Below are 24542 nucleotides of genomic sequence, written 5' to 3'. Positions count from 1 at the left end.
CAATCATCATGGGAGGGATGGGTGTGTGCATGTATGTGTGTGTTGGGTGGATTTATACACCACCCTCAGCAGTTTTGGTTTGACAAGTTAAGAACAAACTACCCGGGGAAACAGATATTGTTAACAACGCGCTCTTTCAAACACACCTGTAACCAAGATTGTGACGTTCTTGACAGAAATGTTTTCCGATTTTTCCGAGTGAAAACACGTCGTTCTTTGTCAGATTTAGCGCACGACGCAGCAGCAAACCAATTATTCTCTGTTAACATACTTTTATAACATACTTTTATATCTCATGGTGCATTAAAAGCAAAGGTTTTAAAGGTCACACAGAGTGGTCCTGTTGCACATATATGTTAGTTATGGAGGTCTACTTACATATATTAACTTGTTTTTATGGTCAAAAACCTCATAGTTGCTGTGAACTAGCCGATAGAAATCCCCTTTCTGACGGTGTTTTTCTGCTGCGATATTTCAGAGTGAACTTTCACCCCCAGAAGACAGAGTCTTGTGATTGGCCAGTACTATCCAGCACATCCGTTCTCAGAAGCGCAGCGCCCACCTCTGGAACGGCGGATGCACTGCTCCTCATTATCAAAACATTGTTTTAACAGTGTTTAAAAATAGCTTCTTCACGACTCCCCGCCGCAGTCCCTTTTATGACTTTAAACCGGAGTCAGACCCAGAGTCAGAAGACACTGTTGCTCGTGAAACACCTCCACAACGGACGTTATTCTTCTTCTGCGGTTCAATGTACGTAACCGGATGTGCCCGGACTAGTGCCCGGAGCAGGACGATCGGTTGTTCAGCGGAACCGCTGCTTACGTAACTATTACGGGATTTTCAGTGATCTCGTTGAGCCCCGAAATTACAATAAAACACAACGTTCTCAGCAATGGCTGAACTGTTTGTTTCGAACCGTCAGGCTTCATAAACAAGGTAATGACGCAGATACACACTAAAAAAAACAGCGATAATAGGAACTTCCGGTCTAGTTTCGCTTTAACACTTTGTCACCTGAGTTGTACACCTGAAATATTTGCGTTCACCAGATCCAGAAGACTTTCTGAAACTGTGTAGAAGATGTCGCTGAGAAGTATCGGAACTTATTAAATAGTTTCCAACTTTCGCTAAATCCAGAGTCTGGATCCGATCTGGATGAACCTTAGGCTGATGGTAGAGCCACGTCTATGTTTGTCTTTCTGTTAGCAACATCCTGTTGACAGTTAGTGACGGATCAATCATCATTTTGTGTATGTTCCCACTTAATTTAGGCAAGAATCTACCCACTGATGACGTCTCCAAAAACTAGACTAGACCTTTTTCTAACAGGCAAAACTTATTATTATTTTTTTTTTTCAAATTTGGTGTGCAACACTCTACCATCAGACTTAAGTTTCAAGTTAAGATGTTTGGATCTCAACGAGGTCTTATCAGAGTGAATTTTGTCATGTTCATGTAAGACGGTCATCGCCTGTTTTGTATTTTATTGTGCCCAGGTCTCTCTTGTTAAAGGGATTGTGAAATCTGAGAGAGTACTGGAGTAGACTGAGATTAAAAATACAAAGTCCATGGCTGATGAAGTGTAATATCAGCTTAAACTATCTCTATCACTTGAGGCCGCCAAAGCTGCAAACTTGGCCAGTGGATCTTTAAAAAAAAGAATCACATTATCACCAGTCACAGAATCATTGTTTTATATTATATTATTATATATTAGCGCATGTTAACAACTGCTGTACAAAGACAATGTACAGATGTGTTTAAAAATCACACTTCTTTCTGGGTCAAAAGAAAAGGGAAAAAAAAAGAAGAGGGGGCAGAGATGTATGTACATGCTTGCAGAAACATGACCTTACATTTCTTTCCACCAAAGAAGTATGAAAATACAGCAGTGTCTCAGCAGGGCACCAACACCTTTGTTGTTTTTATGTCTGTCAGATTCTGTGATCGTTGGCGTTTGGATTGGAATGATGTGACTGCGAACGTCGGTCCCATATATTAGCGAAGCTGTCAATGGGTTTAACTCATACGACATGTTTATGTGTTGCTCGAGCATGTCTCGAATAAACGTGGCGTAATAGACATTTTCACAGCAGATATTTCTTTCACCAGTAACGTTATTTAGGGTTCCCTGGTGGTGCTATTGTTCAATATATGGTCATTATAGCACTGCTAAAACAACAAATCAGTACTGTATTATCCTCAGTTTAATGTCCTGCAGGTAAATCGATCTACCCCATAATGTATTAGAGGTAGAGTTTAGCAGAGCTTTTAATAAAAACTTGATACTTTTGTGACAGACCTGGGAAATTTGAGGTTCTACGTTATGATCCAATTAACTTAAGTCCAATCCGCATGACTTCATGTCACTTGATTCACGTTTCTATCTACTGTGGAACAGTTCCGTTTGGTACAATATGTTTTTTATCGTGTTTCCATAACGAATAGTACCAGAATAACCAGCCCCAACCACCCCAATTTTTGGCACCAGAGAAAAATAGTACGTTGAGGTCAAGGTGGAACTAGATCACGCGCTCGCAGTCTATTCTCGTACAAAGCTTGATGTCTTGTTGAGACAAAAAACCACAAACCGGGCAGGAAAAACAGAGCTGCTGGATGTCCTCCTTTGTTGTCTGTTGCGTCACGTTCACAATGTCATCGTTCGCTGACGTCACGCTACGCATCTCGCCGACACGGTCATCGGGCACAGCCCACACAACACCTACCAAGTGAAGGCCTGACCCAGGGCTTTACCATTCCAAACCGTACCAAACTATGATGGAAAGACAACATTGAAATTAGCATAGCAGTGTCCGCCATGGCCAACTCTGTGGCTAAGAGTTGCTAACATAGCTGAAACGATGACGATGTGATGTTGGGTGTGCTTTTTTTCTGACAGGGAGAACAATCTTGTTGTATTTGAGATAATGGCATAAATGATTGGTATATGACATTTTTGATAGGCCGATGCTTCAGAAGCGGAACATTTCTCAACCTCTGCAGCTCGCAACAGACTCACAATGCAATTCTGCATTAAACGCTTGACGCCACTCCGTTGAAGAAAGAAGCAATTACCTGATGGAACAGGTCAATGTAGCTAGCTAGCTAAGAGAGGCCAGGTGTCAATACTACATTAAGGGTGAGAAGGTAATAAAAGAATATATGAGACATTGGACAGCTTTATTAAATTACCATGGCCAAGGGGAAATTAAAGTAGGTTTCTAACTGGAGGGTTGCCAGTTTGAATCCCGACAGGTCAAGGGGCTGGGGTGCCTCTGAGCAAAGTGCCCAACCTCCGCTCCTCCCTGGGTGCTGCTCACAGCCTGCCAACAGCTTCCTAGTTCTAGGAAGGCTCCCAGTATTTCCGAGGATGGGTAAGGAATTCCCCTGTTGGGATTAATAAATTTGATTTGTCATAATCATAACAAAAGAGACTCCATTGTTGTCAGCATGTCAGGAAGACGAGCATGAAATTGCCACATAAGTGTGCAAGTACCTGACATATCATGAGAGTGAGAAGGTTTTTATCGTTGACTTTCTTCGGTCACACACCGCAGCTGTACCCCCGCCTCGCCTCGATCCATGTGACTCTCGTAAACTGGAGTCATTTTGAGCCGATGCCTCATTTGGGATTACAAAATCATTTGGCTTTATCCGGGTTCCACATGAGCCCAGAACCAAAATCATGGCCATATGTCATGTCATGGACAAGCGGTGATTTAGCAGAAAGTGATCTAATGTAAGAACCTGAGTATTCTCAGAGGTGCATTACTTAAAACACACAGTAATTAAAGCAGTTGTACATGCCATCCCTGCCTTTAGCCATCAAAACTGGAGCAGTAAAAATGCCTGCTGCGCTGCTCTGCTGTGGAGCAATATAGTAAGTCTGACAGTAGTGTTAACATTCCCCGAGGGCAGTTTAAAGAACTGTGTAGGATGAGGTTGCATAATCTGTGCCTCAAATTCACGGAAAACAGCGCCTGCCTGGTCTTTGAGAAAGATATACTGACACTTCCAAGACGTCTGGAGAGAAGCATGTGCAGTTGCTCTCTTGGCAGCTGCACCAGTGACTGTATCAAATGGAAATTTGTAGCTTAATTGATACTAGTTGGTACAAGCCGCGCTAACAAAGAAGTGATGAAGTGTTGACAACACAGGTACTGAATTTTTAATGTGGATTTGTGTGGTTTGTTTCTTCAAGCAAAGCCGAGCACATGTGTCGAGATTTAAAGGGGTCCGCTGAGGAGGCATTAGTGACACCTAATGGTGAGATTGCAGATTGCTTTTCTCAGAAATAACAGTGGCCTACATGTAACAAAAACCATTGGCTAGTTTGTCTGTTAAGTAAGGCCCTTAAGATTTTACTTTTTAGGCGGATCTATGCCGGGTTTTTAGCCGAATTTAACAGCTTCGGAGTCATTGTGATGGTTAAATGTCTTGTTACAGGGAGATTGGGGGCTAGCTCCACTTCGCCTTCTATCTGTTAAGCCCAATTTATACTTCTGCGTAAAGTTCTCTGCGTAGGCTACGTAGAGACTCTGCGTCGACGCAGAGACTGTCGAAGAGCCTCTGCGTAGTCTCCGTCTGCACGAAATATTTTTTAAGTGTCCGTCACTCCGTCAGGGGACAACGGAGACGGCAAGAGCTGCGATTGGTCCTCAGGACAGACCGAGCTAAGCTGCTCTGTGCCGGCTCTCATTGCGCTCCGGGCGTCCAGACAGAGGCGGAGCTGATCCCCGCCGATAACGCCGCTGCCGAACTATAAATACGTCATATCTTAACACACACAACACATGTTTAGACTCTAAATGGCCAATTTCTCGCCTCAAATTATCTTAAAACTGCGTTCCGTCACACAGAAAAGTGAGAAACGGCCACTGTTTCAACAACAACAGTCTTTCGCTCTCTTTCTTTCTCGGACGCCATTGCTCACTGTAGCCAGAAGCACAACAACCTTGCGCAGCGACCCCTACTGATCGGGCGGGAAATTGCAGCGAGTGTCCGTCACCACGACGCAGAAGTATAAATGCTCGAGGCGTCTACGTGGTGACGCAGACGGATAACGCATACGCAGTCGGAGAAGTATAATGTGGCCTTTAGCGGAAAACCAGTGTCTCAAGATCAGGGCCGTCGATCAGGTGACCTCAGAATCAAGAGGTTCGCGAGAAACGCACCTTTTTTTTTTTATAGAAGTACACACACAAACATACACACCACCTAGCCAAGTATGGCAGAGCGGTTTACTAAAAAAGGGGAAGAGGAAACAACCACTGGGCCACACACGAGTAAAAAAAAATCGGACCAGCTTTTTTCGAATGTGAGAACTAAATAACACGGATGCATGCAAAACAGATGCCCGCCAGCATGGATACGGCTTCATGGCTTGTGTTCGCAGGCTCTGTTAAAAATAAATGCACATGGTCAGGAGAGGGGAATGGAGGGGTGAGGATAAAGCGGTAGACAACGGATAGATGTTTATGTTAAAAAATATTTATGTCTGTAGGGGGAGCTCTGTAGAGAAAAAGGTTCATCTACAGAAACAAACTTAACATCTGTTGGTAACCGTCCTAAATGTTACACACCAGACCTTTGATAATAAAAAAAACCTTTTTAATCAAAACTGCAATGACACACACGCACACACACACACACACACACTCTTAATGAGGCAGCAGCTGGTTTTACATAGAACAATCTGACCATTCTGTACTTCACACACTCTTCATAGGGGGCAGAGACATGGGCACAAACAAGACACACCTGTTCTCTTATGAAGGGAACACACACACACACACACACACACACACACACACACACACACACACACACACACAGGGCGCAGTGATTGCCCTCAGATGACTGAGAACAGACTGTCACGACTGTCCTGTCCCATATCGTGTGACGGCTGGATTAAAGTAAAGGGCGATATTTCCCTAATGTTACGTTTGGCTGCCACGCGAGGAGCGCTGACACACAGCACACCTGCCCCCGCGTCTGCGTCGCTTAACCGTTACGATCTCTGAGCTGACATTAAAGAGCCACTTTATTACCCAAATTAACAAAAGAAACATTCAGTCTTTCCTTCTTCTCTTCTTCGTGTACTGCAGGTCCCCGTGACAGTGAAGCAACATTGTGGAACTATCGCTGGACACGCTGAAGCAAACGCACGGTGATGAAAGTGGATTTTAAATGACTTTTTAAAGACTTATTATTAACACTCACTAAACACACACAGTGCAAGGACAGAGATTCATGTGCAGAGCGGGAATAATAATAGGCTATAATATCCCCATTAAAAATAAGTGACCCAATAAAATGATTTCTGAAGCTGTAATTTTAAGGTTTTTTTATGGTCTTGTTGACCAGACTGTTTCGAGCTAACAGAGGCAACAATAACCGGACCATCTTTGAACACAATACATGACATAATAAAGAAGATGGACTAGAGCAGCAGACCAGGAGCCACGCCTGACACTTAATTATCCTCTGTACCTAATTAAGTGGCTGTGTAAATCCACACAAACCCATACTCTATAGGTGCTGGAAATTGGGTGCTAACGTGGAGTGATGGGCCCACCTGTGTGTGTGTGTGTGTGTGTGTGTTTTCGTGAGTGAGTTACCTCCAGGCTGGTTCAGTCAAACCCTGGACTGGAATTCAAGTCAACCACAGAACGGGGGGGATTTCCACGTGCCTCTCATTCGTCTTGTGTGGAACATAAAACTGTGCGTCATCCCGTCGCTGCATCCGCCCGGTGAACCTCACTTCCTCGTGGCTACGGGGCAAAAACCCCGCTCAGCTGGCAATGAAGTCATGTTTGACTCACACTTCAGGTAAGAAATGATAATAATAAAAAAAAAAAAAAGGCTTTATCAATTTATATCATTATGCAGTCTGGCTTTGAAGTTAAGGCTGGACTTCACTGCCACCCAGTGGTAACAATAAAGATGGTAATTAAGGAGGACAGGGGTTATATTAGGATTATGATAATTAGGGGGAAAACCAAGAATCCTGCTCTTCTTTTGTATCATCTTCACCTAATATGCGTCAGCTGGGAACGGCAGCTGCTACACGTTTGGCCGCGCATCTTTAAAACATCTTCAAACCATGAGAAGTTAAGCAGGCTGGAAATTTACAGAAGCACCACATGACAGCAAATCAATGAGCACCTAACTGGCGACAGAAGGGAAATGCTGCGGCACAAAAAGAGGCATTATTGTTTTTCACATCGTTGTCCTTTTTATATATTTTTAAAAAACCCGAGACATGAACTACCATGTCGCCGTTTCATAGAAACCTTTTACTGAAATGACTTGCGTGATAAATAGTGGATCACATGACCATTTATCATCAGACAAAACACTGAAAATGTGTAGACAATAAAAAAAAAAAGCAATTTCAAAGCTTTTATTTTGCTTCCAAAAAATACTATATTATGAGCTGATGTCATAAAGCTGGTCACTCTAATTCTTTTGCAAAGGTATTTGTGTCACGGTGGCTCAGTAGTAAGCACTGTTGCCTTACAGCAAGAAGGTTCTAGGTTCAATTCCTGGTCTGTGTGGAGTTTACATGACATGATTAAACTTTTAATTATCACGTTTGTTGCCAAATATTAACTTGGTGATCATTTGTGACCGGATCCAACAGAAGCTGCAAGTGGAACACACTCAGAATTAAAGGCCCAGTGCGTTATAATTTTAATTTTGTCACCTGACTGTATGGATCGCTGTTTTTCATAACCCCAGATTTAACCGTTTACATTTATTTGAGCTGGGTCAGCTTTACAGAGACAAACTAAACATCTTTTGAGTTTTGAGGCTCACTGAAAGCTACTTATAGCGTGGTTCCACAAGCTCTTTCGTTGCGTTTCCACTAGCATAGTACCCGGTACACTGTTTAGTACCTGCTCTGCCAGCCACTGATTGGTCAGAGTACCGTCACAGGAAGGGAGTCGAAGCAAAGTCACAGCACTTTCACGTAGGTAGTATTTTGTTGTAGAAAACCAACGAAATTGCACCGTGACGAAGCGAACTGCAGTCGACCAACGTCCTCACGATCGACGGATCAAATGACACCAGGTTTATCAATACAGATCACAATCATTCCCCTTTTGTTTAATTTCACATGGACATATATAGTTCATCACTGGCTTCACAAATGACTCAGTACAGAATGAAAGGACGACAAAGTAAAGATAAAGAAAACAGATTTACACTCGAAACTAAACTAAGTCGAAACGCACACAATTCAAAAATTAAGAAAAACCAACAGATCTAAGCTGCAAAGCCAGCTATGAGCGAGGGCGGATTGAGCACAGACACAGACTTATAAAACATAATTCATCAGCTGCCGTATTTGTGAATAAAAGCAAGAGTTTTGTCAACAAAAAAAAAGAAATGTAGTCGTTTTAAAATCATAGAATTCAGCACAGAGTGCGGGGGTTTTGTGTTTGTGTGAGCAAACGCCGTAGCACTGACAATCTGCTTCTACACGCTCACGACATCAATATTTACAAACTCGTAATCAGATTTAGGTCGATCCATTCGTTAATAGGGTGACTTACACAAATGAAATTAGCCGAAGTAGTAAAGTTCACACCTAAGGAATTCCAAATATCCTTTACAGACAACGGGGACGGCTGAGGGGAGCCATGTGATCGGGTTAAGGATGGCAACCACCTGCCAGCATTTGGCTCATAAAAAGCATTATACAGGATCATAAACACATTATAAGCGCCGCAGTGCCTGCTTTGTGTCATGATATACACGAGCACGGACAATTAATAGACCGAGGGCTTTATGAGGTTCTTGTAAACATTATTTCGTGACTAATATCATGATGTGTGTGTGTGTACGTGTAACTTGCGCAGAGTGTGTTTTTTTTTGTGAATTGGATTACACTTTAATACAACGCTCATCGGTGCCAACTCGTAAATGTATTCCTGGGGCTTGTTAACAGTCCATTTGTTTTTTGTTTTTTTTTAACTGTATGCATGTAATGATACTTGAAAGAGAGAGAAAAAAAACCAAAAACTCGTTAGATGAGACATCTGTGTTGGTTTTATTGCGCCCATAATATTCTTTAAGCCTTTTTTTCCCACAGATTTTGTTTTTTAAGCTATAATCGGTGTCATCCACACGCTCGGATGGGAACGGGCTGGATATTAATTAGCATTTCCCGAAATAAATCTACTCGTGAGTAATGTCTGCGACGCTTAGGTAATGAGATGACGGTTAAATGATTATTGAAAGTGTGAAATAAAGTCAATAAGATGTATGGATTGCTGAAAGCAGCTAAAAAAATGAAAAAAGACGATCGGACGAAAGCTCGAGGACGAGTTTGTTCAAATACCGTTGTTGCGCAAACAAATCAGCTCAAGAGTTGGCGTTCAATCCAAGATGGCGGCTTTCCTGTTGGGTTTAGCGCATAGGCCCTCATTGAGTTTTTTGACTTCCCCAACCTAATAAACATGTGTACCAAGTTTTGTTCATGTACGTTGAAAACCTGGCCCCACACAAGCTAATAGAAGTTAGTCAAAAAAAATTACCAGGTCTGGCATGCGAAAGCTCTCGAAAACGTGATTTACTAACAAAGAAAAGTGGACGAATAAAGTTGGAGATGCTAACAAAGCAGTCCCAACTAATAATAATGCACAATATTGGCCAATTTCAGATATATATTGGGAGAGCTTGAGCCAATAACCAATACACTTTTTTCCCTACGCTCAACTGCAGCAGTAAATTGTCGCTTCGGTCGTGAAATTAACCAAAAAATTTGGCAAACATGTCGTAGTAGATGAAGATACCGAGTGCCAGCATAGAAGTCAAGGAGGCAGCGGCCTATTCGTCGTACTGTTTAAGTCGTGTTTGCCGATATCCGATAAAGTCAACATCGCGCATCCCTAAACAATAGTGCAGTCACACACGCATAAATGTAGCAAATGATGCTGAGTTGCAAATCACCGCGGCACGCGGTGGAATCAGTAACGCGGTCGGATTCCCGTTAGAGGACGTGTTTGAAGTTTTCCTACATTTAACGAGTGAATCTATCTTATCTATAAATTTAATGTATTAAATTCACGGCAGGGGACAGAAAATCTAATTGTGGTATCGTTTAGCCATGCAATGACGCACCAACGACTCAAATTAGTATTCTATTAATAGTTTTGAGTGTTTTTCTTAATAATTAAAACAAGTTTCAGCTTCTTAAATGTCATTCATTTCTAGTTTCTTTGTTCCATACAATAAAGAAAACATTAAAACTGAAAAGTTTGGTTTGTCGATGATGAAAATAATCGTTAGTTGCAACTAGGGCTGAAACAACAAGAATATTTTCTGGTTTCTTTGATCCATATAAAAAAAGAAATCATTAAAACTGAAATCATTTTTGGGTTTGTGGACGAGCTCGAGCGTGTTGCTCGACTGAGTCTTGTACACATATTATGTGTTGAGCAATTATACCAATTAATAAACACAAACGAATAAAACAGGATCTAAGCACGGCTACAAGCTAAAATAAACGATTTGTAAATCCAGAGAGGTCTAAAAAAAAAATATCAAAAACAACACTGTGGAGTAAAAACATCCTCACTGTATGATCCCTTTGCATCGGCCCCTCTAACTATTCCCGTATACGCGGCTCAAATTCACACATAAATGGGACTCCGATTCATATCAGTTTACGGCAGAAATATTTAAAGGCACATTCTGCAATATCTCCTATTGCATTATCGACTGAGCGAGGAGACGCGGAGTCTCGGATGCAAAGCACCTGAAAACGGACCGGGGCTCGGCAACATGCACCACCTGCAGGCGGAGAACGTCGATATGAAGACATGCAGAGTTTCCATCTACAGGCAAGGACAAAGGCTTTTTTTTGTACTGTATATATATACAACGTGCATGCATTTCTATACTACATGCAGTGTTTCGCCTTGTGTTTTCATCTCATAGCTGCTGTTAAAAAGACATTGGACGTTTTTAGCATAAAGGAAATATACTAATATGGTTTTCAGCATCTGTTAAATGTTTTTTTATTGTATTTTGTGTTGGTTTTTTTGTGTTTTCTTTCCTCATTGTTGTGGAATAAGGACTAAGGACGTGTTTCCACTGAGTGGAACAGTTCAGTTTGGTTCAGTACGATAGGTGTTTTTTTGCACTTCCATTCGGAATAGAACAAAAATAACCAGCCCCAACTGTTCCACTTCTTTTGCTCTCAGTCCAAAGTCAAGCCCAACCGAGGTCTTTACCATTCCAAACCATACCGTTCTGTACCAAACCAAACTGTACAATTATGGAAACACAGCACATGTTAAACCATGTGAGGCAAATTGAGATTTTTTAATTTTCAAACAAAATTTGATTGATTTATTTGACTTTTTTTAAGGTGTGCAGGAGCACAAAAAGTCTTGTTTGTATGTTCTGTGCTCTAAATATGTATCGGTCGTTGATTGCAGCTCGTAGTTTTTACCGCCTGCAGGTGGCAAACGTGTCGACACTGCAGCAGTTCCATCTTTTCCGCATGAAAAGCAAACCGTCGTCTACAGTTCCCTAATGTTCTCCCTTTCCTGTAGGTGGTGCAGATTGCTGGCATGCGATGAAGTCGACAAAAACAAAGTGCTTTGCATCTAAGAACGATGATGACACCTGAATAATTGACGGCTTTCTCGGCGCTCGCAGTCGAGCAAGTGACGTCGCAGGAAATCTCGCCGACTGTGCCTTTAAACGTCCCGCGGCAGGATGCAAAAAAACATACAAATGCGTCGCGGTGCGAGAGGCTCGTGTTACTTCTTCATGGTCTTCAGTGTTTGTAGAAAGCTCCAGAGGTTCTTGATCACCTGAGGGAGGGTATGCAGAGAGGAGTGAGGGGTGGGCAGCAGAATAATGGGGGGGGGGGGGGGATGGGGGGGGAGGAGAGAAATTATAAATCATCCAAATGAAGTGCGATACAGCATGAGACATATGACTCACTTTTACTACAACGTGCTTTTGTGCGTCTCGCCTGTGGGAACGCGGAGTTTAGATGGGGCTGTGCTGGGGAGCGACGAGGGGTTGGGTGGGGGCAGCAGCGCATACCAGAGTATATGACTAGGTGCTCCAGGTCTGACAGATCTCAGCCTTGGCTGATGAAACCAAAGCACTTCCACAGATGTTTCTACACACTGGGATCAACAAGCTCTCCATACCTCCCGCCCCCCCCACCTCCACCACCACCACTCTTTAACTCGTCCACCCAAGCCCTCACTGAGCTCTGAAGAGATTTCACCTGCTCTTGTAATTGTTCACATTTTAACGCTGCGATGAAGACGTCACAAATGGAAACTGAAAACACTTTACTGATAATCTAAAAGCTACAGGATTTTTCTTTTTTGGGGGGAGATTAAAACGCGCAGGAGCCGTTTGTTTATCTCCAGAGATGACAAGCAGTATTAGAAAAGATTTAAGTCCTGCATTTAGAAAGACCCTGTGTGTTGGGGTTTGGTCAAAGGCCTTGAATGTGAAAGAGGCTGGTACCATCCACATACCACCGTCCCTTCATTAAGGCTACAAAAGACACACACTTCAGTAAATCACCAAGAAAGAGTTCGCCTTGGCAGGTGTACTCCCATTCCATCCCGAAAGAGCCCGCAGACACAAAATGAATATAATTCAAAAGGAGAACACGCTGTGCCGGAGAGACTTTGGAGGCCGACTGGACAGCGTAAGGTCAATGAGGACAGCGCGGGGAACAACAATTCCTGGTATCCATCATGGAAAAGAGCTTTTTAAAGCTTTAAACGGCAAAGGTGGACGTAAATGTGATTAGTGACACCAAGAGATGGGGCAACAGAAGCGTTCTCAGACTCTGTGTTTGTATAGTTCAATTATGGGCAGTTATTCTGACGATTTGATTTCATGTCAATCTGCTGTACCCGTTAAAATATTTACTGCAAGTGCAATACAAGGATGTGAACTCTAAGATAAGTGTTGTTTAGAACAATTCAATTGCAGCCTTTGAGACTATTTTAATTGCAATGTTTCAAACGGTTATTTTCAAAACAAGACCTCACCGATAGCCATATCTAAAGTGACAATTTGTCTGATATGTGCTACTGATACGGATGTTTGATTTTGTTTGTGTTGTATTTCTCTTGTAATCTTGGTACAATATCTCTGGATAATCGTAAATTCCTTCATATCAATACAAGTTTTAGAATATCTGTGTCTGAAAGGGCAAAAAATGTGATCTAATTCACTTCAGAATGACATGAATAAGCAGGATGTTACATGTGTAATGTACACGTTAAAACAGAAAAACTCATATTTACTTACGCTCTTGTCTGTGACTTTATACGAGCTCTTGACGAAGTTCTCGAACTTCTGCTCCGTCTTCGGCAGAGACTTCCCCTGACGAACGAGGGACATTAAATCATCAGCTTCGGAAGCTCAATTAAAGAGTGGTAATTTGCTAAAACAAATTTTCTAAAAAGCGGGACGACAGAACTCACCTCCTTTGCGGTCGTCGACAACTTGCTCTTAATCTCAGCCAGCGAGAGGGATTTTGACGAGCCAGCCTGGGGTTTGTCTTTTCCTGGGGCAGGTGTCTTGGGAAATATATCAGCCAGATAAGAAACACTGATTGATGCGTCAAATAGAGAGAGATTTATAGAGTTGTAGATAAAGAGATAGCTCCTTATATTATTTCCTCCTCTGTGTTCTAATTTGACCTCGACACAAAAACCTGCTAAATGGAACCTATTGGTGATGATTTCAGACGAGCGTTCGGTCTAGTATGTGTTTATAGGTTTGGCGAGGGCAAGCAGCTGGGTTAAGATAAAAGCAATAAAAAGAAGGACAATTACACATCTTTTTTGTTGTTGTTGTTTTACAAATGCATCAGGAACAAATTGTGTGCGTGTGTTTTTCTTTTTTGATCGTTCGCATGCAGGAGAGGGAAAGCCCAGACTCTCCTATGAGCAACAAAGATTCTTTGTCAAATGGGTTTTTCCACTGAAGGTAAATCCTCACGAAAACTAAACGGGAAAAGGTGAAAGTGCAGATGTTCTCGTTAATGGACAACATGAGTACGAGTTTGATCAATTTTATGCCCCCTGACAAGAAAACACGACACATTTCGGGAACATGGAAAACACACTTTCACACATTTTACTACAACTGAACAACGTGAGCTACAGCTACAGCTGTGTCCAGACTCGGGCGGCAGAGGTCCTCAATTAGGAAGTGTCTGAATGTGACACAACAACACTCACACACCAGCCGTACGCCCGTGACTGCACATGTTACACAAGCCGCGGAGCTTGTCTCTACATGCAGAGCCAGTGTGGAATCCAGTGAAACTGCAGGGTTTCATTGATAGACAGAGACACATTTGAAAGACGACGTGAGGAGCAACTCATAGAACTACTTTTTTTTTTTTACCAATCAAGTAAAAACGTATGGTTCTGCAGCTTTGTGGGCTGATAATTGCATTATAAAAAGATTTGGATATTATTCAGATTTAAGCTATTTCCATATATCATATATTTTGATTATCTTTATCCTTGTAAAGCTGCTGTCAACGATGTTATCGCTTGGCTAAGCTTTGGTGAACTAACGCTCCATTGCTGCGTAGAGCTATTGTAGAGCTATTTTAAGAAAGAAAATAACAAAAAACAACAAAAGATACAATAAACAACTTCATATTTTATCGTCCTTTTGCAAAGCATGTCCATCGTATCACAAACACTGCACATCACGGAACCTTGGAACTAGGCAGAGACGATGTAGATGTGCAGCAGGTCAAAATGTTGCATAAAGACAGATACAAACCATGTTTCTCGACAAACTCTCTGTTTCTACTACCACAAGAACTGTTTCTCATTTAGGAATTCTACAAAAGTCTACAAAGTCCCTTCAGCAACTTCTGGCTTCAGAGAACAGGGTAATAGTTAAAAACAGGTGCAATGATCTTAAGAGAATAAATGACCTCTCTCGTTTTAAGAAAAAAAAAATAAAAAATGCAATAATGTGTCCCTGTCCCTAAGAGAGCTGCATTTTATAGCACAGATCAAAAGGTATAAAGTGAAAAAACCTTTGACACACATGCCACACTACAAAAAGAGAGCACATAAGCTGCTGGCTCCTGGCCAGACAAATGCAGTGCGCGTTTATTATTTACGGGCAGCTCTCTACTTCCAAAGGACAGCTGTGGACCTGAAACAGCTGATAAACACACAAAAGCGAGCGAGCTTTTTCATCTGGGCCAGACACTGATTACAGATGCCACGAGACATGGAACTTAATCACAAGCACGCTATCATTTGATGCAATCTCTTGTCTCCAATCCAGTGCAAACACATGGTTGTGACACCTTTGCTCATCAGGTCTGTCTGGGACGGTAATTATCATTTCGTTGGAACATGAGCTTTGGGGGCCCTTTTCTGGGAGGGGGGTGGGGGGGGGGGAACCTCCAGGTCACTGGGAACTGGAACTCTAATCCAATGACTGTGTACATAACACAGGTCGGTGTTTCGGACATTTTTCACACATAAAAACCAGTGAGGTGACAGCTACAAGCAAATAAACGTCCACTGACAATGTAAGCACCTGCTGCAACACATGTCAATCAGTCGTTAAAACAATGACTCAGCCTCTTTTTTTTTTTAGGGTAAGCCTGAGTGAAGTGGTTAACAACTTTACGACTGTGACGTGTGCTCCGAGGCATCGGCTCCTCCAAACCCATCAATCAAACGACACCAGCTGCGAGATAAAGTGACTTCAGATTAGCACGTCTCGAGTTAGCCGGTTCTCATGACAAGGGCCGCTTACGCAAGGCAGCGCCGGGGGCCGCACGCTGGGCCGAGAGAGGTGCGAACTGCGGCGCTGGCAACAGATCTGACAAGAAAAACCTAATGACCAGTCACCTGCGTTTAGGAGAGGGGAAGGAAAAAAAAAACAGACACCCGCGCTCGCGTCTTCGCTCCTCTGGGGCATCTGGAAGCACAAGCTGCACCAGACATCAAACGCCAGTAATGAGGGCAATTGGGAGAAGGTGTGTCCAGGAAGTGAGGGGTGTGAAGTGGTTGTCGAGAGAGGGAACAGTTGGTCGTGGAGAACTGGAGACTGGACAGCGGAAAGTCAAAGCTTCACGGGCCAGAGAGTTAAGCTGGTACGACGGTTTTAGGGTGATGTGGGTGACCAGCAGCAAATCCCCAGAGCCACCGAGTTACAACAGATTTCTATCGAGATATCACACGGGGAAATGACGTATGTGCACTCCGCTCGGTTCACACTTCAAACTCGTACTGTATACTTGCAGAGAAGCTCGCCAATTTGTTTTCCCTGAACAGCACTTGTAGCGACAATAGGTTTGCGAGCCATCAAAGGATGGCTGCAACTCAAGGCGGTGGGGGTCAGGCCAAAGGGTCACAGGTTTAAACCTTGCCCCAGGGACCACGGTTAGAGGTCAGGTGTGTTTGCTTAAAGAGAGGCAGAGTTCAAGCAGTGGGGCTGCGAGAGGCGGCCGTCCGAGACATTCCACGCGAGAAATTAACTATCAGGTTGAGTTAATTGCGATGTGCATTTATTGCATTCCTTGGGGTTAAAAAGGGAGAATGATCCACACAATTTCCTCCTTTGTTTGGGCCCATTTTAATGGTTGAGGCCAATTAATCCACACAATTACCACTGGTCATTGAAACAATGAGTCCTTCCAGACTCATGCATGCGACGTTATTTCACACAAAAGGTATTGAGATGTTGCTTATTCATTTATTTGGGGGGTTCTTTTTAAATTAGAAAGCAAAATGTATTTTTATAAACTTGTGTTATATGAAAGTTACCTCTAAATAAATGACACCGCTTACTGTGCTTAATACTTAATGCACAACAATACAGATTTAAAAAAAGGATAAAGGAAACTGTGTCTTAATTCCTATTCTCCAGCCGTGTGGCTGCCAACCACTTAATTCACTAACAACAAGCCAACCACAAGTTAGCATAGCTGAACCGGTTACACAGTCATACCTGAGTCTGTGGTTTGACCGCAGATCCTGATGGTTTTCCTGCAGGACCGTTCTGTTTGCCTGGAGTTTTGTTGGGCTTCTTTGCCGGAGACTCTCGACTCTGACAAAGCAAAGACAAAAACAATTAGTGAGCCGTCTGCAGAGTTTGGAAACGTGGGAGTTTACTTTGCAGAACATGCTCGTAACGCTGCTACTAAATGAGCACATGAGAGTGTTGTTAATACTTGATGAAAAAGTGTTTTGACTAAATATGAAGGTGCTGCTTTTTCTCGAGATAACGCCTCCTCTCTGGGGCTCTGGTCGAGCTGTCATGTTGTTTTGAAAACTATATCAAAGCACTAATTACCAGGCCTTTTTTTTTTTTTTTTTATAGCTGACAAATTATAATTGGCATTTTAACGTAATGTGAACCACATTTGTCAAAGTGTTTGCATTTGTGGTTGATTTTCTTCAAAGTCTTTTGCCGCGAGGTGCTCACATCGCGCTCGCTCACTCCGCAACATCATAATTATATAAATACTGCACATGTAGACTCCTTTTTTAGAAGCACTTTACAACGGCAAGGAGAACGGCAGACAGGCATCATAAAACTTAAGGGGTAGTTGCAGTCCTAACTCTTGAGAATAAATAATTCATTCAGATTAAGTATCACACTTAAAAAAAAGAAGACTTAAATGGAACAGAAACAGCAGTGATATGTAACCAACGCTGAAAACTATCTCCAAGCACAATTACTTTAAAGTAGACATACTACACCTTATTTCTACAAGCTAACCTAGTTCCCCGGTGTCCTAATGAACATGTCTGTGACATGCTTTGGTCAAAATAAAACAGCCCTGTTCAGAACGCTCTGTTTTGAGTGCCTGTCTCTTTAAATGCAAATGAGACACAGGAAACTGCGTCAGCGTCACTGAGGCTCCGGCAGCTAACAGCAGTTAGCATTTGAAAAAGCCGTCATCCACTGGACACGTGAATCCTTTGAGGCTGGAAGTTTGTGTAGAACTCTGTGCTGCACTGTGCAGCCAAAAATAGAACATTTTTGCAGACTTCCGCTCTTCCGGATACTATTGCCTTCGCCTGTACTCTCGCGGCTTTTAGGGACAAATCGGAGCTCCGCGAGACAACAATCCCAGGAATGTCTCATTGAGACGTAGCAATGAGCGCGGAAGTCAACATCGCGTGTTTTATCTCCTGTACTTAGACTGAGGCGGACCACAAAAACAAGAGCGAGTCATCTTTTTTCACACTTCACCGACTCATAGGGCCTCCAGAGTCTCAAATATAAGTTGATTTTGCATTATATGTCTCCTTTAAGACAAAAATACTCAAAACAAACTTGGTAACTTCCCACTGATGAGACACTTAGTACCCAATAACTTGTTCATCTCCACATTGGAGGCCTTCCTGTCAGGTTTCCATTGCTCTCAGGCACCTGTGTAATTACCTTGTAATAGCCAAGGCAAGTACCTGCATTTCCTGAGCACCAGCCCTCACCTTGCAATCACTGCTATTCACCTTGGAATGAGTTGCAAGTGTAATTGCCTGCGCTGACATAACTGCTACAAGGCAATTACACGTGTAATGTCCCGGAGCAACGGTAACACAAGACGCTGGACGGCTGCGTTCTTAGGGAAAAGACGATTTTAGGAACACTGTTCCTGTTCTCAAAGTCTGTCATGTCGGTTTGGCTGAAGCGTCGACACTTCTCATAAAGACAGCAAAGTGTGTGATAGCTTTTCTGCTCGAAATGCCCAACCCTCGTCTTTAAAGAGGCAAGTTTGGGTGTCCCCCAGTGGCGGATGAACATTATTATTAACTGATTTTTGGTCACGCAATAACGCAGCTCCTTTGTGCTGTAAATCAAGTCCTCGTTTTTCCCCCCTCCATGTAATTGATCCCAGAGGACGAGAGAATAATAATACTTGTAGGGGACCAATATAAACGCAGATGGTGTTGCTGATCACTTGCAATCGCTGGACGAATCTAAGCATGAAAGTTCTCCGTTTCGGCTTCCAGTTAAAATGTCACTGTATGGTCTTTTCTGGTCTATGGTTCTATGGTCACGGCTGGATGAAAATAGGACGGGAGAAGTTCAGAGGTTGGAGGATTTTGCGACCAAAGTTGATGACTCAGCGTGTGCCCACGTTAGCCCACGCTCTTTTTTAAAGGTTAGCTCCAACAGTTTTGGTAAAAAAAAAAAAAACAAAGTCACTCACATTACAGTCATTTCAGTTTTGACACTAGTGATTACAGTCAACATGACAGCTGTATGGCACTCTAGTGAAATCCAATAAATGTTGATAATTTTCTCTATGAACCGATTTGTTGTTTGGTGAAGAAAATGTAAAATTGTGTGTCTAAAAACCCCCTCAAATGTCATGTTTTGTCCACAAAACAAAGACATTGTGTAAACTAGTCATTCAACTATTTACCTATGAGAAGCTGCAATAACAGAACTTGCGTTTATTAATAGACTAACGAAATACTTTAGGAGATTAATTGTGCAGTCGATTGCTATTTGATTAATAGTTGCGGCCCCAGGGCAGTTAGAGAGTTTCAGAATTGTAAATACAAATTATGTGTTTCTGGATTAAGTTTCTCTTGGCCCAGAAAAAAAAAAAACAACAACCACCTGTGGCTGAAAAAGTTCCCCGATTCCTGCGTACAGATCATGTTGCAGAAAGGCATCCTTGCTATCAAGGTAAAGCATTGCCACTTCTTTTTTTTTCTATATCTAAATGCGTCGTTCCCATTGCCAACACTGGCACAGCCGCGCTGTTCTGCGGCCAAAAAAAGTTTGATAATTGTACAATCTGAGATAATGACGTAAGATTTACTTGTCCTGGCAACGCCGTCGGATCGCGATTCCAACATAGAGAGAACAAATCACTCGTAGACCACACGCCTCGGGATCTGACTTTGAAACTGTGAAACCCTGCAAACGCGGTCGCTCTTCGCGCGAAGCCAAAAACAACATATGTGTCACAAGACAACATATGTGATGAAAGGGGTTAATCTCAATCTTAAACTCAATTTTGTGCAATACTCGTTACTGTGCTGTTATTTCATGTCTTTACTGAAGATTATATTCTATTTTTTAAGATCCCGATGCATGTTTATTATTTATTACCTTCCCCTGACACTATAAATGTACTCATTGTGGGCCTAATAAAGGACGAACCTTACCTCATCTATCAGTATTCAATGTTTGCATGACACATTTTTGATGCCAAGATAAACAAAACTGTGGCTACAGAGTCAAAATATGGTGTCAAAGAGAAAAAGGGGTAAAGACAGGGATTAAGGTCTTGGGGGGGGGGGGGGTGAGGGGAGGCACAAAATGGAGGGATTGGAAGAGAAGACATGAGAATAAATCAACAGGTGACAGAACTGCTCAGCTGTCATCTGACCCCGAGGCGAGGATTCGGCGCTCACGTCGCAGGTATGTGCATCTGCCCTGCTTTGATCTTTTTGCCTGGCACAGTTTACACTCGAATTGTGTTTAAAAAGAAAAAAAGAAAGAAAAGGAAAAAGAAGGACTTAAAATGAGGCAGATACACACACACACACACACACACTTGCTAGTGATTGTGGCAGCACGCAAAACAAGTGTTCAAAGGCAGAGGCCAGGTGCAAAACGCAAATGGCATGAGAGACGATAAAGAGGAGCAATCATATTAACAGTGGGATGACAGAGGGACAAAGATATGCAGGGTTACAGAAAAATGAGGCAAGATTGTTCCCACAACTGGTGTGTGTGTGTGTGCTCGTTTTTGTTACCTCTTTAGGACCTTTGCTTGTATTTATTGACTTATTTTTATTTTAAAAAAACCCAGCTCTTTATGAGGCTGAACCTCATTATTGTGGCCCTGGTTATGGCTACAGGTAAGATGTGCATTAGATGTCATGGTTAAGGTCCGTGATAATAAAGGTGTGCAGTGTCCTGAGAGGAATATCTGCACAAACCTGCGTGTGCAAGTAGGATAACACAGTGCTCGTCGGCGAGTCGGTGAGAATTCAAGCAGATTACAGAGGAGAAATCCGATCATTACGCCACACAGACCCTGTGTTTTACTCGCACAAAACAGGTGGGTACATGAGCGAACAGGATGAAAAAGTTCCATGTTTTGTATCATACAAAAAAAAAAAAAGGTGGACGGTCAGTGAGTGCAGGGAGGAGGCGGGGCCTGTTCGAGATGAAGTGCTGCAATAGGATACAGACTGTGTGGGGGTTTTTTAAATGATGTGGTAGAAACATAAAGGGGAGTGGACGGAGCTCAACAACACACAGGAATTCCTTATTCACATAACAAATGTGAGGGTAAAGCCCGTGGCTGCCCTGACACCTGGTGGACAGCAGTGGATGAGAGACACTACAAATGGGTAAATAAAACAAGTGTGGCGTCATACAGAAACATTCAGTTTGGGCCGAGCTGTGACGAAAGTGACGGAACAATTACTGTAGAAGAACTGTAAATTGAATGAAATTCAAAATGTGGATAATTTTCAGCTACAAACTCAAGAAAGAACTACTAAACTATTCTTGAAAAGAACAGATGAAGAAGTAACAGTCAATGATTATGAGTCCTGACCCATTTTGTCACTACATATTTTCAGATAATTGGTTTTATTTTCACGATTTCAGTTCACGCAGAGGAAGCACGTGCATGTAGAGCGTGTTCACATCCATCTTTTTAAGTTTAACAGCAGAAAAGAATGCACTACATTTACTAGTTTAAATTGGTTGCACTTGAGTGTTTGGTGATTGGTATAAACTCTGCAGCGGCATAAATTAGCGAATAAAACTGTTTTGACTTTTTTGTCATGTGGATCATTAAAAAACAGTATGCATCTGAGATGTTCAATAACAAAACTCTTAAAATATGAGGTATTTTATCTATGTTATAGAGCTCCAGTGACAAAAATGATTTGCTGACCTCTGAACTGCTTTGGGGTTGGATCTCAACAGATTTACCAACTTGTGGCTGTGGAGGGCGCTGTTGTGTAGCAATAACGACTCTTCCATCCATAACCATTCAGTTATTTTCCCCCCCTTTCCAGTTCAGAAGAAGTTGTAAACAGATTCTTACTTTTTCAAACACCTTTCCGACTTTCTTCTGAGGCTTCCCAGCGTTGTCATCGCTGTCATCGTCTTCATCATCACTGCAAAAAAAAGCAGAGGAAAACACTCTTTTTTAGGGGACAAATATTGTGACATATCAGTACAAAAATAAACAATAAACAAATCCGAGCATAGCTTTAAGTAGTGACCAAAAAAAAAAACATACTCTTCGTCATCTTCATCGCTCTCTTCATCGTCGTCGTCAGAATCCATCTTTAGTTTTTTCTGCAAGAATAATTCATCACAATTTCGTTATTGTTCTATAATTCTGAAACTCAAATAAATACAGCTCAAAAAGAACATTTGCTTTATCAGTTGAAATTTAGGAATACATTTAGGTAACTACCATTGGAGGCTTCTTCCCCGACATTAGGCTCGCAGGTCGTTTCACCGGTGACGAGTTGTTCTCCTCCTCTTCATCGTCAGACTCCTTCACACCTACGAAGCAAACACTGGTTACTGGCGGAACTTTTGTGGAAGTGAAAGCTGTATTTTCTACATGTTAGTCTGTAATTCTGGCAGAAGGAGAAACCGCTGCTGCTCTAATACTCACTGACAAAGTGCTGCCCGCTGATGTGAACAGGTCCAGAACCAGACAGGAGACGGAAGGTAACTGGAGGTGTGAGCTCAAATCCACCTAAGCTCATCTGGACAAGAGAAGAGCAACCACTTCTATGTTTAAATGTAATATTTACATTTTTAATTACTAATTAAATCAGTTATTAGTCCCTTAAACGTTTCCCAGGGTGCCGTCATCAGTACTCACAGACGGCAGGACCGATGGCTTCAGGACAGCCAGTGGCACTTTGGCTGTTTTTCCATCATACGTGAGGCCCTCAATTTCCACCGTATGGAAATGGTCCTCAGCATCCGCTCCCAGACACACCTGCAACAGCAGCACAGCTCAATGTTTACATCTGCAACTTAAGGCTGAACCACAACGAAGGATTATTTTCATAACTTTTTAATTTGTCAATTATTGTCTTGATGAATCAAATAATCGCTTGGCATGCCTGAACGCAAACATGGAAATGACGATGTTCTCAAATGTCTTGTTTTGTCCACGAACCGTTTTAATTTCTTTGTTATATGGCGCAAAGAATCCAGAAAATACTCACATATAAGAAGTTGACAAATCAGAAAAAAATGTTGTCATTTAATCAATTTAAAAATAATTGACGAATCATTTGGTAAACGATTAATAATCGATTCATCGAGTAATTGTTTCAGCCCTAAAATTTCTCCATCTCATTCCAATAGCAAGGGAAAGGTGGCACTGCCAAATACAACACAATTCAAAACAAAAACATTACAAAACATTTGACACATTATACATAAACACGAATAAAAGGCGTTAAAAGGCACATTTAATTTCCCTGACAGTTCTGTGACTATGCTGCAGTTAACTGTATTACCTTTAGTTTTAAAAATTCACATTTCAAGAGAGAGTTTTTTTTTTTTTTTTAACATTCATGTTTTGCTTCCAGTCGCTCTAACTTACTGCTTTGAGTGACAGCTGCTGTTCCGTATCATCGTCCTCGACGTCAACCCTGAACTCCCGTTTGTCACATTTCAGGGTACAACCTGAAGGAGAAAAAAATAAACACACATGTCCACAGTGTAACTAACCTTATACTATTAAAAATATTAGGCAGAAGAAAGCGCAAAAACTACAGGAGACACTGGTGTTAACAGTGTTGTTGCTTTGCTAGCTAACAAAAGAGCTGAACTGGCGCCGAGTGTGGGCAGACATGTTCGCCATCAGTTTCGCTCACTCCCCTCCGCCTTCAAATGTTACATTGCGACACATGCGTGGTGACAAAAGACGTAAAAGTTGATTGTGCGACGGAATATTCTTGATATTTTTGTCCCAATAAGAGCGCTCACCGAACAAATACAACTGTGGTCTGCTCAAATCTGATGTATCGTCCTCCATCTTTGAAGTGGGCGGGCACAACTTCCGTTGCGCGCGCTGAGTGACGCCGCGCGGAGCCAATGAGAACGCGGCGTCGTCACGCGAAGAGGGAACGTGTCTGAGCCAATAGAATTCAAGAAGGGGGCGGGAATGAGGGATGTTGTCGTTTTACTGGATGAACACAAGATGGCGATGTCGGATAGATAGATAGATAGATAGATAGATAGATAGATAGATAGATAGATAGATAGATAGATAGATAGATAGATAGATAGATAGATAGATAGATAGATAGATAGATAGATAGATAGATAGATAGATAGATAGATAGATAGATAGATAGATAGATAGATAGATAGATAGATAGATAGATAGATAGATAGATAGATAGATAGATAGATAGATAGATAGATAGATAGATATTTTTTTATGATAAGAGTGGGATATTCTCCCTCATGTTCAGCATTTAATGTGCTGCTTAGACTCGATAAAATAGGCCTTT

The 24542-nt window shown here is 42.1% G+C and overlaps 1 protein-coding gene across 1 annotated transcript; it reads right to left on the bottom strand.

Annotated features, from left to right (window-relative positions):
* Window positions 1-8848: 8848 nt before the first annotated feature.
* Window positions 8849-24070, bottom strand: npm1b (nucleophosmin 1b). The gene is made up of 11 exons (XM_083891075.1): window positions 24013-24070; window positions 23627-23709; window positions 22892-23011; window positions 22679-22772; window positions 22472-22563; window positions 22292-22350; window positions 22094-22166; window positions 17005-17103; window positions 13488-13583; window positions 13312-13386; window positions 8849-11837 (listed from the first exon to the last, which is right to left on the bottom strand). The coding sequence occupies exons 1-11, from the start codon at window positions 24059-24061 to the stop codon at window positions 11784-11786; spliced, it is 894 nt and encodes a 297-aa protein (XP_083747201.1). The 5' UTR covers window positions 24062-24070; the 3' UTR covers window positions 8849-11783.
* Between the last annotated feature and the right edge of the window lie 472 nt (window positions 24071-24542).

This window comes from Microchirus variegatus (assembly GCF_963457635.1).
Source record: "Microchirus variegatus genome assembly, chromosome: 6".
Lineage (NCBI taxonomy): Eukaryota > Metazoa > Chordata > Actinopteri > Pleuronectiformes > Soleidae > Microchirus > Microchirus variegatus.
This window is presented reverse-complemented; position numbering and strand designations above follow the sequence as displayed.